The sequence below is a fragment of the Tupaia chinensis genome, unplaced genomic scaffold, assembly GCF_000334495.1.
Source record: "Tupaia chinensis unplaced genomic scaffold, TupChi_1.0 Scaffold000248_2, whole genome shotgun sequence".
NCBI lineage: Eukaryota > Metazoa > Chordata > Mammalia > Scandentia > Tupaiidae > Tupaia > Tupaia belangeri.
In genome coordinates, this window is record NW_006159727.1 from 3,156,700 (window position 1) to 3,173,152 (window position 16,453).

Below are 16,453 nucleotides of genomic sequence, written 5' to 3' on the forward strand. Positions count from 1 at the left end.
AAATGACAGGCTCATTTAGTTCATTTTTGAGAGCCTGCTAACTTCTCAAGTCCAAATAACTATCATCTGTTCTTTAAAACAAAAAGAATGGTGAAAAGTGCATTATATATACTTTGGCATACACACAAAAAAGTATTTAAAACACATGCACTTAAGGGTCAAAATTTTACAATATTAATAATTTTTAGTGCTCTGTCAAGAAGATTCTTAAAGGAAACTAACATTTTAGTGTTTTCATTGTGAGTGCATAAGGTGGAGAAGTGTGCCATCTTGATTTATAAGACCATTCTGGTCAGCAGTTTTGCTAAGGAGTTGGTAAGACAGCATTGACTAAATACTGTCAGGAGTAAAGGCTGTAAGGAAGACCCATGTTTGTAAAAATGGGATTGGCAAGACTATGTGCCAGTTGTCTCATAGGGCTGCAAATGTGAATGAAGTACAACCCCTGAAGAATCTGATGTGTTTCCAAGCTGGTGAATCATTCTCTTTTTGCAGAAAGCTCTGAACTCAGTTCATGAAAAGCTATTTGCTTTGGATGGGTTGACTAAATAGCATTTTAATGTTTTGGCCCTAGAGTAGCAACTAGGAGTCCTGGACAAGGTTACCTTAGTCACCAAAATCAAGCCTGAGAGAGTATCTAATACTTAGTAAGTAATATTGATTGTGATTTTTATAATTGTTTTATTTAACTTTATTTATTTATTTATTTTAGTTTGACCAGAGAGGGCAAGAGAGAGAGAAAACAATAAGAAAGCAAGCCACCAAGTCTGGAACTTGAACTGCATTGGACTATGTGGAACTCCAGGGTCCTTTATCATCATGCCACCTGCTGGCCCCTTTATTGTGGTTTTTACATATAAGATAGCTCAGCGTTGGGAGGGGGAGGGTGGAGGTGAGCAGGGATAGAGTGTAGAATAAACAGTTAATCAACACAAAATGTAGGTGCTTCAGTCCCATTTCTACAGCTGGTCCTTGGATCTGAGTTGATGATCATTTCAAACTCTACTCTCTGTCCACACTTCAGCTACATGGATTTCTTTAAGTGGGGGATTGGCCTAAACTTCCATTGTTGTAGGATTTAATTCCTTAGTGACCTTGTTTTTACTGATCATTGAAGTTTCCCACTGGCCAGGTTTATTAATCAAAGAAGTAGTAAGGGATACCTAAGTAACCCCCTGACCACTAGATATAATGCTTGTAACCATTGTGTATGAGTGCCCCAATTTGCTCTTGATAACAACTCCAGCAAATACAAGAACCTCCTTCTCTACCTGTAGGTTCAGTGGTGTGAGGATCCTGAAGTGGTTAAGAGTCATTCTTAGCTTCCAATGTAATAGAACCGTGACCATTTCATATGTAGGCCTTCCTTCATTGGCCATTACACCACTTAGACTCATTGAACTCCACCCCATAGATATGTTGGAAAAGTCCCTAAGTAGTTATTAGGTATAATATTAAGAGGGGTTATTTCCAGCTCCAAGCCTTGGTCCCTGACATCATGCTTTTTAGCTATGAGGGTATCAGCACCATACATTTGCTGCTGGTTTAAGGCATATACTTGCTACATCATGTAAGATATCAAGTCAGCCTCACTAAGTATTATCTATTAGCTGAATCTGTAACTGAGCTTTGAGCAAGCCATTCCAAGTTCCATCGAACTAGCTTTTTGTGGGTGATGAGGCAATGAATTCCACTGCGTGAACTTACAAATATACTTTCTACACTGTAAAATGAGTTTCTCGGTCAGTGGTAATATTATATAAGGTATTCTTTGAGTCTAAGTATGGTGGTACATTCATATGACAGGGAGAACAGTTTATTTTTCTATCTAGGGGCTACGTCATCTTTCTTTCTCTTTGTTATATACTCCAGAGGGCCAGTAATTTTCTTTATACAAAGAACATCATCTGGATCTATAATATTGATGACTGCTTTTAGTTCTAGTTGTGCTACAAAGCAATAAAGTCCCTATCTGGCATCTAGCTATTGACTAGGAAAATGCTTTCTTTTTAATTCCCATCAACAAAGATAATCAGAGACAGGTTGTCTACTGTAGAGAGCACAGAGAATGTTCTTGAGGGAACATGTATATCTTTCAATGACCATCTTTGCTTCATCATACAAAACCTACAAGGGAAATTCTTGATTTTTGGTTACCTAATATTTCTTCTAGTGAATAGAGACACTAAAATTGGAAGATTTATTTTTTGTTTTTCAGTCAAACAAATGCACATTTACAAAACACCTAGTACTGTGACAAATGCTGTGAATGCTTCTCAAATATGTGATCTATACAATCCTAAAATTCTATTTTGAGAGCTTATTTCCTAAAAACAGTCCTGGTTTCAATTAGGCTCCTAGCAGGGAACAAATGGAATGCCAAATGACCATAGCACACTGAAGAAATATTAATAGAATGACTATTTATAAAGGTGTGGTCAGGGTAAAGGGAAAGTAATTAGGAATGGTGAAGCTAGCAACACCAGAAGCTTTTACCACTCAGACTTGAAGGGGTGAAGAACAGGAGTGGTTACTGTGGCCATACCTATAGAAGGCCATGTGATAAGAACTATAGTACTGAGTAAAGGAATGTAGCCACTGTCACTTCATGGGTGACAGTGGAGCATGGGGAGTAACTACATCAATCTCATTTTGCTCTTACCATTCAATCTTTTTTTTTTATGAGAGTTTTTTTTTTTTTTTTTGCTATAGGGCACTTCCCTTCTCCAGGCGTGCGCTCACCAAACAAACAGAGAGAGACAGAGAGACAGAAATCAAGAAATCAACCCCCAGGGGGGATAGCCATGCCACAATCCCGTCTCCTCTACTTTCCTCTTGGGATCTTGGGCACGCACGCACACACGCCCGGCGTGAGTTTAAACCACTGGGTTTAGGACTCCAACCGCAGTCTACTACATGGGAGTTCAGTGACATAGCCATTATGCTAACTGCTGGTCCCACCATTCAATCTTTTAATGGGATCTTCCTTTGTCCAAACCCAACTGAATTCTGGAGGATTAGGGAGCCCCATTGAAGAAGTTCATTAAGGTTTGCCCCTTGAAGCACTGAACAGTGTGAAGAAGGGCTAAGAGAAAATTTGTGGGGACAGATACAGAATATGCAGAGCAACATATTGTAATTATAATCAGTGGCATTTGTGGGTATTTTTAGTGGTGTGTAAAATAATACTGCATCTTAACAATCAGTGATGTCTAAGAGTAAATAAATTCAAGTATGTGCAAGTTGTCACAGAACTTGAGAGTTTCAGGACACCTTGGATATTACTTAGTTCTAGTTCCTCATTTTACAGATGGAAAGACTGAGGCTGAGAGAGGAAATGTCTTGCTCAAAATCCATAGTAAATAGCACAGATGGGAGAAGGAGCTAGGTTTCCTAACCATCAGGCCATTGTTCTTTAGACACATCACCTTCTTTTCATGCTGAGTTAACAAAAATGTACCCTTGAGTCAGGCTTTACATTTGTCACTGGCCTAAATTAAGTTGGTATCCAAATGCTTTTTTCTGTAACTTGTTATCATCAGCAACATAAATGCTAAATCTTGACTGAAAATAGAAGATACCAGCTAAAAGATGTTTGCTTAGTAACTATGGAATAAAGATTTCAGGGGTTCAAATTCCTTAGGTTTAATGGAAATCATACCCAGATTCAGTTGGTCCTCATTGGATTCAGCAAGTTGAGAGAATCCTTGAGAATAAGAATTATCTAGTTCTTTCATTCCAAGTACTCTAAAACAAGGTCAGATTACATGCATGAGGAATGTCTTCAGGATAGTCACAGGAGAACACACACAAAAGGACATCAGTAATCAAGCATGTGTTTATGTGAATAAATCAAAATTGAGGAAGAAAAGGGGCTCAAAGAAAAGACTGATAAATGGGGTGTCTTAGGCCAATGTTCACATCTACAACAAGAAATAGTATTAAGTATCAAGATCAATTCTGCCATTTTTTTTTACACCAAGTGCATTTCAAATTTCATTGTTTTTGAGAATCAACTAAGGATCTTTGATGAATGTTCTGACTGAATGAGCTGGGCACCAATATCGGCATTTTCAATGAGTTCCCAGGTGATGTTAATGCTGTTGTTTCATGAATCAAATTGAGAAGTAAATCTCATGCTCAGGACAAGCAGAAGATTTCTGTCTATAAGTACAAAGAGAATAGCTTTGGGATCTTAACTGAGAGCTCCATGTGGTGTGCTCCATTATATACTATTTTGTAATTTGAGCAAGTTGTTTAGCTTCTCTGAGCCTCTTAGTTCTTTTTTTTTTAGGGGGGTAGGAGGGTCTTGTATTTTTTTTTTTTGAGAGGATTTTGCTATAGGTTGCGTGCGCTCACCAGAAAGACAGAGAGAGACAGAGAGACAGAAAGCGAGAAATCACCTCCCGGGGGGATGGCCATGCCACAATCCCTTCTCCTCCATGCTCCTCCCTCTCCAGATCTTGGGCATGCATGCACACATGCCCGGTATGAGTTTAAGCCACTGGGTCTGGGACTTGAACCATGGTTGGCTACATGGGAGTTCAGTGACATAGCCATTATGCTAACTGCTGGTCCCGGGGGGTCTTGTATTTTTAAATACAGATAATACGGTAACAATCTGTAAAGCATCTGAAACATAGTAGGTGCTCAATAAAAGTCATGCATGATCCTCCCTTGTCATTATCCATGATTTGAGGGAAAAGCAAAGGGAACACTGGTCAGTTGCTTTAGGTTCAGACTTAGGAAAGATAAATGAGCAAAACCTACACTGAAGGGCAGTTTTTTTGTTTTTGTTTGTTCATTTTGTTACAGGGTATTGCTATAGGGTACATGTACTTGCCAGAAAGTCAGAGAGAGAGAGTGAGAGAGACTGTGAGAAATCATTCTTTGGTGGGGTGGCCATGCCAGAATCCTTTTTCCTCCACTGTCCTCGCAGGATTTTGCGCATGCAGACACACAGGCCCAGCATGATTTTCAGGCCGTTGGGTCCAGGACTTGAATGACACAGCTGACCAGGTGGGATCCAGCACCTTAATTCTACTAGCTGAACATCAGTATTCTTCTAGGCTTAAAACCAGAAACCAGAAATTCATCCAGTCTGTGTGGCAATTCAGCAAATGTGCTTTTCACCAGAGACAAATATATATAAAAACAGGAGGAGTAGGTGATATATAATTAATCTTCAAGGACATATAATCCATTTTCAAGAATTCAGGAACACATGGGAACCAGCAGTTAGCGTAATGGCTATGTTGCTGGACTCCCATGTAGTCGATCGTGGTTCACGTCCCAGACCCGGTGGCTTAAAACTCATGCCGGGCGCGTGTGCGTGCGTGCCCAAGATCCCGAGAGGAGAATGGAGGAGAAGGGATTGCGGCATGACCATCCCCCTTGGGGGGTGATTTCTCGCTTTCTGTCTCTATGTCTCTCTCTGTCTGTCTGGCGAGCGCACGTGCCCTATAGCAAAAACCTCTCCAAAAAAAAATATTCAGGAATACCTTAATGTAACCTGTTAGAGATACCAGGGAAGCAGATTTAATGAAACAAACACATTATGATTTGCAGCAAGGACAGGATGGCACAAACTTTGGTCTGGGATATGTATTCCATACAGAAACACAGAAGAAGGCGGGTTAAGCGTTTACATATTTGTGCAGAGCCAGGGTGACTCCATCTTGTACACAATCTTCCATCCTGACTACTGTATTTTCCCATTAACGCTGACTGCCTGCCAGTACTAGTCAGACCCCTTCCTGGATTCCCATCTGGTAAATGTAACCATTAACCTGGGCTTTGAAGCAGTACATTTTCAATTGCCAATCATGACACAAACACCGTATGCACATTCCATAACCTGCAATCTGCACAGACCGTAGACCCCTGCCTCTAAGCATAGTGAACCCTCCCATGTGAAAACTACCTATCTTGCTGCTGACCAAGATGCACTTCTGTTGGTAAGTTCCCTAGTGAATTTTGCTGCTGGCAAGCTTGACTTGCCTCATTTTCTTTGGTCTTTCAATTTCTTTGGCAATTGGAGGCTGTTTCCCCTTACACAGCTCTATTCCTGAACCATACAGCTACTAAGTTTGCACTAAACATGGGAAGAAAAGCAAACAGCAACAGTGGTTTGTAGCCAGCAGTAACAACAAACAAAGCTAGCAAAATGAATGCAGACCTCCCACCATCTGCATGGCGTTTTCAAAAACTGTTATTGTTTCCTCAGAGTTCTTCTACCCTTCTCTTTTTCTCTCTATTTAAAAAGAAACAAAAATTATTATGTGCCAAAAATATAATGAATACCGCCTTATATGCTTGTATGCTTAAATATTAACCAAGAAGGTAGATCTCAGGTTAAGTGTTCTTATAACTCAGACAAAAATAAAATTTAGCCTGGTAAAATGGTTATGTAGTTGACTGCAGTTCGAGTCCCAGATCTGTCAGGGTAAAACTCATCCTGGGTGAGTGCGTGTGTGCCTAAAATCCCAAGAGGAGAATGGAGGAGAAGGGATTGTAGCATGACCATCCCCTCTGGGGGATAATTTCTCACTTTCTGTCTCTTTGTCTCTCTAGCAAGTGCAAACTCCCTATAGCAAAAATCTATCTAAAAAAAAAAAAGGTATCAAGCCACACAAAGACATAGAGAAATTAAATGCATGTTGACAAGTAAAAGAAGTAACTGTATAAAGGCTACACAGCATATGATTCTAACTCTCTGACATTCTGTAAAAGGCAAAACTAGGGAGTCAATAAAAAGATGAGTAATTGTCAAGGGTCGGAACACATGGAATTTTTAGGGCATTGAAAATACTCTGTATGATAACCAAACTGTGGCTATATGATATGCATTTATCAAAACCAACAGAACTGTAAAAGACCAAGAATGAACCCAAACATAAGCTATTGTCTTTAGTTAACAATCAGGTTTATCAAATTGTGAAAACTGTACCACTTTAAGGCAAGATTTCAATAATAGGAGAAAATCAAATGGGGGATAGTATTAGTATATGGCAAAATCTCAGTACTTTTTGCTCAATTTTTTTGTGAACCTAATAGTAGTCTAACAAAGTCTACTAATTAAAAGCAAAGTGACTGATTTTTTTTTTTATCAGAGCATAAGTTTAGGAGAGTGGTGCCAGCAGGTTGGCATAGGGGTTAAGGTGCTGAACTCCCTGGCAGCTTGAAATTACGCTGGGTGTGTGTGCATACATGCCCCCAAACCCAAGAAAATGGAGAAGAGACTGAAGAGTGGCCATTCTTCCGGGGGGTGGGGGGGTGAACTTCTCACTTTCCCTCTCACTGTCTCCCTCTGTATCTCTGGTGAGTGCACACACCATATGGCAAAAACCTTAAAAAATAGGAGAATAAATTGGCAGCTAAAGCAAGTGAGTGCCAGGGATTAAAAACAACAAACAGAAATTAAGTTACTCACATGTAAGTGACCCAGGCAATGGTAGATTTTGGAAAATTATCCCTCTTACTTCTTCCAAAGGTGAGTCCCTATTCTAATGTCTCAGTGATCCAATGATTTTTAGCCATTCTTAGGATATTGATAGCATGTCTATTTCTTAAAGGGATTTTTGCTATAGGACATGTGCACTTGCTGGAAAGACAAAGAAACAGAGTGAGAACTCACCCCCCTCAGGGAGGACAGCCTTCTCCTCCAGCCTCCTCTTAGGATTTTGGGCTCATACACACATGCACCCAGCGTGAGTTTCAAGCCACAATCTACCACTTGAAATGGGTGGTCAGCAATGTGGGCATCCAGTACCTTAACCATTATGCCACCTGCTGGTCCAGAAGGTGTATCTATCTTTCTTTTTCAGCCAACTAAAATCCTGGACTCATTCTCAGGTCCAAGAGAAAAATTCAGCCTACTCATGACTACAGTGCTCAATTCAGAAATGGGGACCTAATGCATTCACAGAGTTGGTCTAACACTTGGGCCGATATGGTGAATCTCACAGATGTTCTCTAAATATTTGTAAAACTTTTTTTTTGTTATAGGGTGTGTGGGCTTGCCAGAGAGAGAGCATGAGAAATCATCTGCCAGAGGGGATGGCCACATCATAATCCCATCTCCATTCTTCTCTTGGGGTTTTGGACATGAATGTATGCACATGTACCCAGTATGTTTTTCAAGCCTTCGTGTCCAGGACTTGAACCACATAGTCAGTCATGTGGGATCTAGTTACCTTAATTAACATGCCACCTGACTGGCCTAATATTTATACATTTATTTTGAGAAATACCTGCCTAGTAGAAAGGATAAAAAGGAAGACTCCAGTGAAGTCAACTTCCCCTTCTCTTATGTCCTTAGCAATTTATGTCTGGCTCAATCTTGCATACCCCATTCAGCAAAATAAAAGCCCTGCCTCTAATCAGAGCCATCCTTTTTAGAAGGCAACCTATCAACCTTGAATTTGCACAAATGAGTTTCAACCTCTAGAAGACAAAATGGCTAAGCAGAAAAATTGTTGGAAAGGAGCAATTAAATTCCTTCTTAAAAGTAAATGCATTCAATAATAAACAGATATAAATTTTCATATTTAAACACTTATCTAGCCCTTTGCCATCCTAAAATCAGATATCTGCTCCTCAGAAAACTCTAATTTAAACTATTGCCTCAATGATTACAATGAAACAGCTTATTTATATACTGTATTAGTTTCTGTCTCGTTCAGAAAAAACAGGAAGGCAGATACAAGCCTTGTGCTAAAATACCAAAGAGGGAAATATGATATACTATCCAATGTACTTTGCCATTTATAGGCAATATTAACCATATACACATATCATGCCCCTTTTCAAAGTAGAAAAGAACCCCTCCTCTAGAATCGTTTGATGACTTCTAGTGAGGCAAATGAGGTACAATTGATAGTCTTTGAAACATTACGCATTACTCACAGTGACAGCAATAGTTTGTGTTTCTATTGGCTTTGTTTTGACAAAATGGTAAATTTCCTTCTGTAGATCAAAAGGCGTAACTTTTTTTTTTTTGGAGAGGTTTTTGCTATAGGGTGTGTGTGCTCGCCAGAAAGACAGAGAGAGACAGAGAGACAGAAAGCGAGAAATCACCCCCCAGGTGGTGGCCACACCACAATTCCTTTTCCTCCATTCTCCTCTCGGGATCTTGGGCACGCATGCACATGTGCCCAGCATGAGTTTAAGCCACCGGGTCTGAGACTTGAACCGCAGTCGATTACATGGGAGTCCAGCGACATAGCCATTATGCTAACTGCTGGTCCTCACCAACACGTTTCTGATAGACTTCTGCATATCTGGATTTTCCATTATGGAAAATGTAGTTAGGTAATGGATTTTATGAAACCAAGATACAGAGAATTGCTCTAAATATGAACAATGCTCATCTTGAGTTCAAGTTATTATCATTTTGCCACATGAATAAATCCACTTCATTGTGCCCATTTCAGAGATGTCTTCAAATTTCACCATCATTATCCTTTTATCTCCCCTAAAAATTTCACTGAAGACAGCACAAGTCACATCAAGTCTGAAGACAATTTATTTTTCCAAAATATGGGCAGTAGTGACATTCTTACATTTTTTGTTTTGTTTTAGGAAGGGTAGCATAGGACTATGGGTGTGAGTTAAAAAAAAAAAGTAGCATACTCATTGTACTTATTACTACACTAGATTAATAATTTCAATCTTCTAAAATTAAATGGCTTATTTTGGAACAATAATGAAAATGAATTGCTTATTCTTTTACCAAGAATAAGACTAAACATATTCTTAAATCAGTTTTCAAAGTTCAAGAAGAAATCTGAAACATGGAACAACTAGGTAGAATAAGTCTGAAGATGATTCTAGCTCTTCTACTAAAATTGAGTTTTCACACTTTCAAGGATTGTATATTAACTCGAATAAAAAAATGAGCAGAGGGGCTACAATAGAACTCAACAATATACCTGGGTCAGATATGTACATGCTAAATAATCAGACACTGTTCTGTCTTCCTTGACATATGCTTTTCTATCCACTTTGATAAGTATAGACTCATGCCAAGGATGACAGTGAAAAAAATGCTGGCCCAGAAGATATACCTTGGGTTTGAGTCCAGATTTAGTTACAGCCTCTATATGCCCTTGGGAAAATCATCTTGGCTCTCTTAGATTCAATTTTGGAATCTTTAAGTGAGGAATCAGGACTGACATCCCTTCTGGCTTTAACTACTTTTGCATCTAAGTATTTTGGCTCAAACATCTAAGATTCCAGGTGACGGAAGGAATGGTAGACTGAGCCGTTGGCTCCAATTCTCCATTCCTTCCTGTATCCTCCCTCTGTCATGGCTTCATTGTAAGCAGAGCACATTTTTCTGCTTCTTGATTTGGGGCTTGGCCATATGATTTCCACTGATAAATGACAATGTGATATCTATAGACATGGCACAGGCAGAAGCTCAAGATGTACTTGTGCAGTGGGGCTCATCCTGTTGCATCTCTGCCCTCATAATGCTCTAGCTATCCCTTCGTTAAAGTGGATGAGATGTAAGCAGTGAATATAGACCCTCAGGCCTGTAGCAGGAAGCAGAGATGTCCTGGCCAAACTTAATACCCATGAGAAGAAAGGGTTATCATTTTAAATCATTGATATCTGGGGTAGTTTGTCATTAAGCACTACTGTAGCAATAGCTAACTGCTGCAAAGGAGATAACAAAAACTCAGGAAAGGAGAATATGAGGGGGAAAGAGCTAATAGAGTCAAAAACTCCCATTACATGGCAGAAGGGAGACAAATGAAACAGCAGGTGGAGTACCTTCTTTTTCATTAAATTAGTCTCATCAATGAACAAAATGTGAGAAGATGTATCAATTGACCATTATTTCTTATTCCCTTTTAGTTCACGGCTTAGATCATTTTATAAAATAAATCTTTACAACAGAGCTCTTTTGTTGCTAGGTCATCCATAAAGTGACCCTACATCCCAAGTGTCCCAGGTCAATCTTAGTTTGTATCTGTTGTTCTGGTGTAACTATTTATCTCTGTTCAATTTCAAAAGCAATCTGTTTTAGATAAGAAATTCTGTAATCACTATAGAAAGCCCTGTCAGTTCACCTTGAAAGATTACTTGGTTAAATCACAAGTAACAGGACTACTCGCTTGCCCCGGCAGCTACCCTCACCGTGTCTTCTATGGTGAGCAAAGCGTGATCTACCTTCAAGTGATCTACCTTCTCAGTAGCCCTCTTTCTCCTCAAAGTGTTTGAGGAATTCTAAAGTAACTCAGAATTAGTAGAAAGTTGGGGACCCTCAGTCTCAACTACAATTTCAAATAAGTTGTGCCATTTCCCTTATGGCCTAAACACTAGGAGCCATTGTAATTTGCTTGTTGACAGCCCAGTCCAGTACAATTTCTATCATCCAATCAAAAATGCCCTGGCCCATGGACATATAGAGGTACACGTGTTTTTAGGCACTAGGCAAGACACTGAAATGTTCATACCACTGACATTGCTCCCCTCAAATTCCAATATCATCAGATGAGTAATGGCAGGAAGCAGAATCCCCAGTCTCAGCCTGTGGCTGGTAGGAAATGATAGCTGGAAATGACAGTCCCCGGAGGCCTCATTCACGGAGAACTGGTCCTTTCAGAGCCTGCACTTCCCCATGCTAGAACGGAGCATGAGTATACCCTCTACTGGGGTCCCAGGGTTGTCAGCCATCTTCTGCCAAAGGCGCTGCTCTTCCCCTCGGGAGTCCATCCAATCCACGTTTTTCCCATGACTCACACCTGAAGAAGGGAAAGGACAGCATTACACTTCACAGACTAAATGTGTTGGTCTTCTGGAGGACATCTGAGGGGGCCTTTCAGTCAGAAAGCCCTTCACAGGCTTTTTTTCTTCTACCATATCTAATGTGTGGTGTCAGATGGAATCAATTCTTTGCAGGCTGCATTATTCTCTTCTGCCTAGACGATAGACGATTTGAGACAAACCAAGATGGCCTTGGTAGCTCGTCTCCTATCTACTTGGGCAGTTTAGCAGAAAGCTGGCTCGTTTGAACTGAGCTAATGTGAAACAACTAGGCTGAAGCTCTCCCTTTCAAGTAAGGCCACTTCTTTGACCTAGGGAGTTTTTTTTTTTCTTTGGTGACATAGATATCCTCAGCTCCCCTTAATCTGTAACTAAGTAAAGCATCATAGGGGTAGGGTCTTTCTCAACAAAAATGTTAGCCATGGAGCATGTGTACCATCTATGTCTGGCCTAGGCTATGGGATAATGAAAGTTTGGGGGGCTTCAAATATTCTACTAGTGCTCATGTGCTCTACTACTGTAATTCTACGTGCCCTTCACCCCACACAACTAATTCACCCTGTAATACCCTATAATAGTTATATTTTATGGCACCAATGGTGGGTTTCTATGACCTGTTTGAACAAAATTAGATGTTATAGATGGTAATTTTAAAGGAGAAATTAGACTTCCTTTTAATCCCACCAGGGTGAATAATGACTGCAAGTGCTGGACAGAACTGAGAAGAGGATGGCATAGCGTTGGTCTTAGAAGCTCCTTTTTCCCTATCAGAAGCCTATGCTGTCTTAGTGATCCTCTCTCGAGCAAAACCTGAAGGATTATGTTCTGGAAATTCATTTAGACTATGGTGTAAATAATATTTTATAAAAGGACAGAATATAAACATTGTATCTCCCAAACATCTAGCTTAAGGACACAAAGTTAACAGTAGTGATATTTATATTATAACAAGGAACAAATCCTTAGCTAAAGGAATGGAGCATCTGTAGTAAGTTCTGGATTCAGCTACAGCTGAAACCATATATAGATCTACTACACATCACACCTATAGGAGCCACACCCCCTGCTCAGTGCCTAGTCACAGACCATCTCACAGTGTCCCTAAGTTGCTTACCACTTCCAGAATTCAAACGAACTCCTCCTAGAAAGATGTTGCTGGAAAATGCCTCCTTGTCCCAGATGGTAAGTTCTAGGCAAACATTCTTTATATCCTGGGGATGCAGACCACTGAACAGGAAAGTATGATTCCACTGAGGGTTAACACTCTTTTTAATTACCACAGTTTTATGCTTGGTGGCTTTGCTATCATCAGGGAGCAGGTAGCTGCAGGAGAAAACACAAGTCATCAGTGAGACAGTAAGCAGAAAATGCCGTCCTTGAGTAGTCATTTAAATTTCCCATAATTCCTGGGTGTATATATGTGTAAATGTGTTATGTATATTTGATTTTCTCTTCCAGGTTCTTACATGCTTACATCAGGATTTATTTAACAGAATGGCTTATTATTTCTTTTTTTTTTAAGAGTATTTTTTGCTATAGGGTGTGTGTGCTTGCCAGACAGACAGAGAGAGACAGAGAGACAGAAAGCGAGAAATCACCCCCCAGGGGGGATGGCCACGCGGCAATCCCTTCTCCTCCATTCTCCTCTTGGGATCTTAGGCATGCACGCACATGTGCCTGGCGTGTTTCAAGCCACCGGGTCTGGGACACGAACCGCGGTCGACTATGTGGGAGTCCAGTGACATAGCCATTACACTAACTGCTGATCCCATGACTTATTATTTCTTTAAGTGCATAATAGTAAAATGACCTCACTCTCTTTTCTAATCTTATTTGGTCCTTAAACCCCATCCTGAAAAGAAAACACCTTCTATGTTAGACACTAAGTAAATGCTTTCCTTTGCATCTTTTTGGCCCACCTCAGAGCTGACTTGTAGCCGAGGAGTTTACAACATGCTTTCAACTTCTGACCTTGAGGACCCATGTCTATGGGCTTCTCCAATTAAGAACTTTTCTGGTGCTGAGTGAGCTGACTCAACTTATGTGCAGAGAACTCTGAAATTACTGAAAATCTAGTACCTCTATGTGAAACCCTCAACCAATGAGTTTTAGAAATCTGTGGAAAAATGCCCCAGCCTCCCTCTCCCTTAAAGGGAAAATCCTAAGGTACACTTCACAGACTTCTTCATTGCTTCTCCAGTGTGAATGAACTACAGTTGTCCACAATGGTAATCTGTCCACTAATATATCTTCTCATCAGTTTTCTTCCCTTCTCTGTCTCATATTCTCTACTCCTTTACTGATGTATCTTGACATCTCTTCTTAAAAAGAAACATAACAGGGAACCAGCAGTTAGCGTAATGGCTATGTCACTGGACTCCCACGTATTCGACCGCAGTTCGAGTCCCGGACCCCGTGGCTTAAACTCATGCCGGGCCCATGTGTGTGTGTGCCCAAGATCCTGAGAGGAGAATGGAGGAGAAGGGATTGCCCCCCTGGGGGGTGATTTCTCACTTTCTGTCTCTCTGTCTCTCTTTGTCTTTCTGGTGAATGCACACAACCTATAGTGAAAAAAACCTCTCAAAAATAAAAAGGAAAAAAAAAGAAACATAACAAAATGAGACAAAACAAAAAACAAAAAACAAAAAAACCCAAACAAAACAAAACAAAAAAACACCTGTATCCTAGGCCTAGGCCTTCTCTGCTAAGGTCAAAACACTACTAGGCTCTAAACATGTGATGAATATTACCCCTTCCCCTCTAGGGAGCATGCTTTAGGGAAGGAGACAGATGTGTGTATGGAATTAGTACACTAAAACAAGCAAACAAACAAACAAACAGAAAACAAAATCCACAGGCAAATGACCTTGCCATAAAGAAATTAGAGTACATTTCATGTACCAAAGACTGTCTGTTATCTCTTAATACTCATTATTCTCTTATTCTTCACTTAAAAAAAATCCTATTCTTTTATTTGAGTACCAGTAGCCCAGAACAAAGATTACATTCCCAGCTTCCCTTGCAGCTAATATAGCCATGTGACTGAGTTCTGGCCAATGGTATATAAGTAGTTCCACATAAAACAACTAGGAAATGTCCTTCCAGCTGGAATTTAGATGGGGCAGCTGAAACTTGAGCACCATTCTGGGCCCATGAAGTGGATACCATGAGGAGACAGAAAAATACTTGGGTCCGTGGGACCAGCAAATGGTGTAATAGTTACATCACTGAACTCTCATGTAGTTGACCACAGTTTGAGTCTCAGACATACACTCACGTTGGGCACATGTGCATGTGTGCCCAAAGTCCTGAGAAGAGAATGGAGGAGAAAAAGGATCATGGCATGGCCATGCCCCTTGGGAGTGATTTCTTGCTTTCTGTCTCTGTCTCTCCAGCAAGCACACACACCCTATAGCAAAAATTTCTCTAAAAAATAAAAAAAAACAACAACTTGGGTCCCTGATAATCATGGTGCTTCCATACCTTCCATGCCTGAATATCTTACCTTCAGTCTTTTTTTTCTTTACATGTAAGAGAAAAAACTTTTGTTTTAAGCCACTGCTATTTTTGCTCACAAACCTAATCGTAACTGATATATGTTACAATACTAAGCTTTACAGAAGGGTTGATTCTTGTTCTCTCACTCTTTAAAAAAAAAAAATCTCAGATCCCTTTAAAAACTTAAGGTTTAAGTATAACTAAAGAGAGAATTTACTAGAAGGTTAGGCTTTTCCCCCCATTATAGAACAAAGATACTGTCCTTTATTATTTCTGTCTCATAAATGTCCAACATTCCACAAGATAAAAAGTGACAACTGTGGGACCAGCAGATGGTGTAATGGCTATGTCGCTGGACTCCCATGTAGTCAACTGCAGTTCAAGTCCGGGCTTAAACTCACACTGGACATGTGTGTGTGTGTGCCCAAGATCCCAAAAGGAGAATGGAGGAGAAGGGATTGTGGCATGGCCATCCTCCCTGGGGGGTGATTTCTCACTTTCTGTCTCTCTATCTCTCTCTGTCTTTCTGATGAGTGTACATTCCCTCTGGCAAAAATAAATAAATAAATAAATATTAAAAAAAAAAAAAAAGTGACAACCACTTCAGAAGATGTTCAGACACCCTTACAAGGTCACAGGCCAGAAGCCATTCCTTCATTTCACCAGATAATCAGCAACAGAGGTCTAAACTGGATGATGGGGCCGGCGAGACACAATTCAACAAGATTGAAAGAAAGGCATTTCTTCTATAAATAACTTCAAGAAAGAATGAAGGGAGGCCAGCAGGGTGGTGTTGTGGTTAAGGTGCTGGACTCCCATATGGCCAACTGCGGTTTGAGTTCTGGACTCAGCGACTTGAAAATAATCCTGGGCACATGTGCGTGTGTGCCCAAAATCCTGAGAGGAGAATAGAGGAGAAGGGACTATGGCATGTTGATCCCGCCAGGCGGTGATTTCTCACTTTCCCTCTTTCTGTCTCTGTCTCTCTCCCTCTGGTGAGCACATGCACCTGTGGAAAAAATTTATTAAAAAAAAAAAGAATAAATGAAGGACAGATGGACCAGGATTTAGGTGCACATACTCACTAATAGGAAAGCTCCAACAGTTGCTTCTTCCCATTGTTAGCATGTAAGGGTAAAGGCTTGACTCATTTCCTTACAGTAAAAATACTGCTCTCAGG

The 16,453-nt window shown here is 40.3% G+C and overlaps 1 protein-coding gene across 1 annotated transcript in view; it reads right to left on the reverse strand.

The window, feature by feature from the left end:
- Nucleotides 1–9,790: 9,790 nt before the first annotated feature.
- The window catches only part of SYTL5 (synaptotagmin like 5), a 249,156-nt gene continuing 242,493 nt past the window's right edge, over nt 9,791–16,453 (reverse strand). The window contains exons 18-19 of the mRNA XM_006148891.3: nt 12,890–13,098; nt 9,791–11,753 (exon numbers count right to left, since the gene is read on the reverse strand). Of these exons, the coding sequence (XP_006148953.1) occupies nt 11,611–11,753; nt 12,890–13,098 (352 nt within the window). The 3' untranslated portion in view covers nt 9,791–11,610. The remainder of the gene's footprint in view (nt 11,754–12,889; nt 13,099–16,453) is intronic.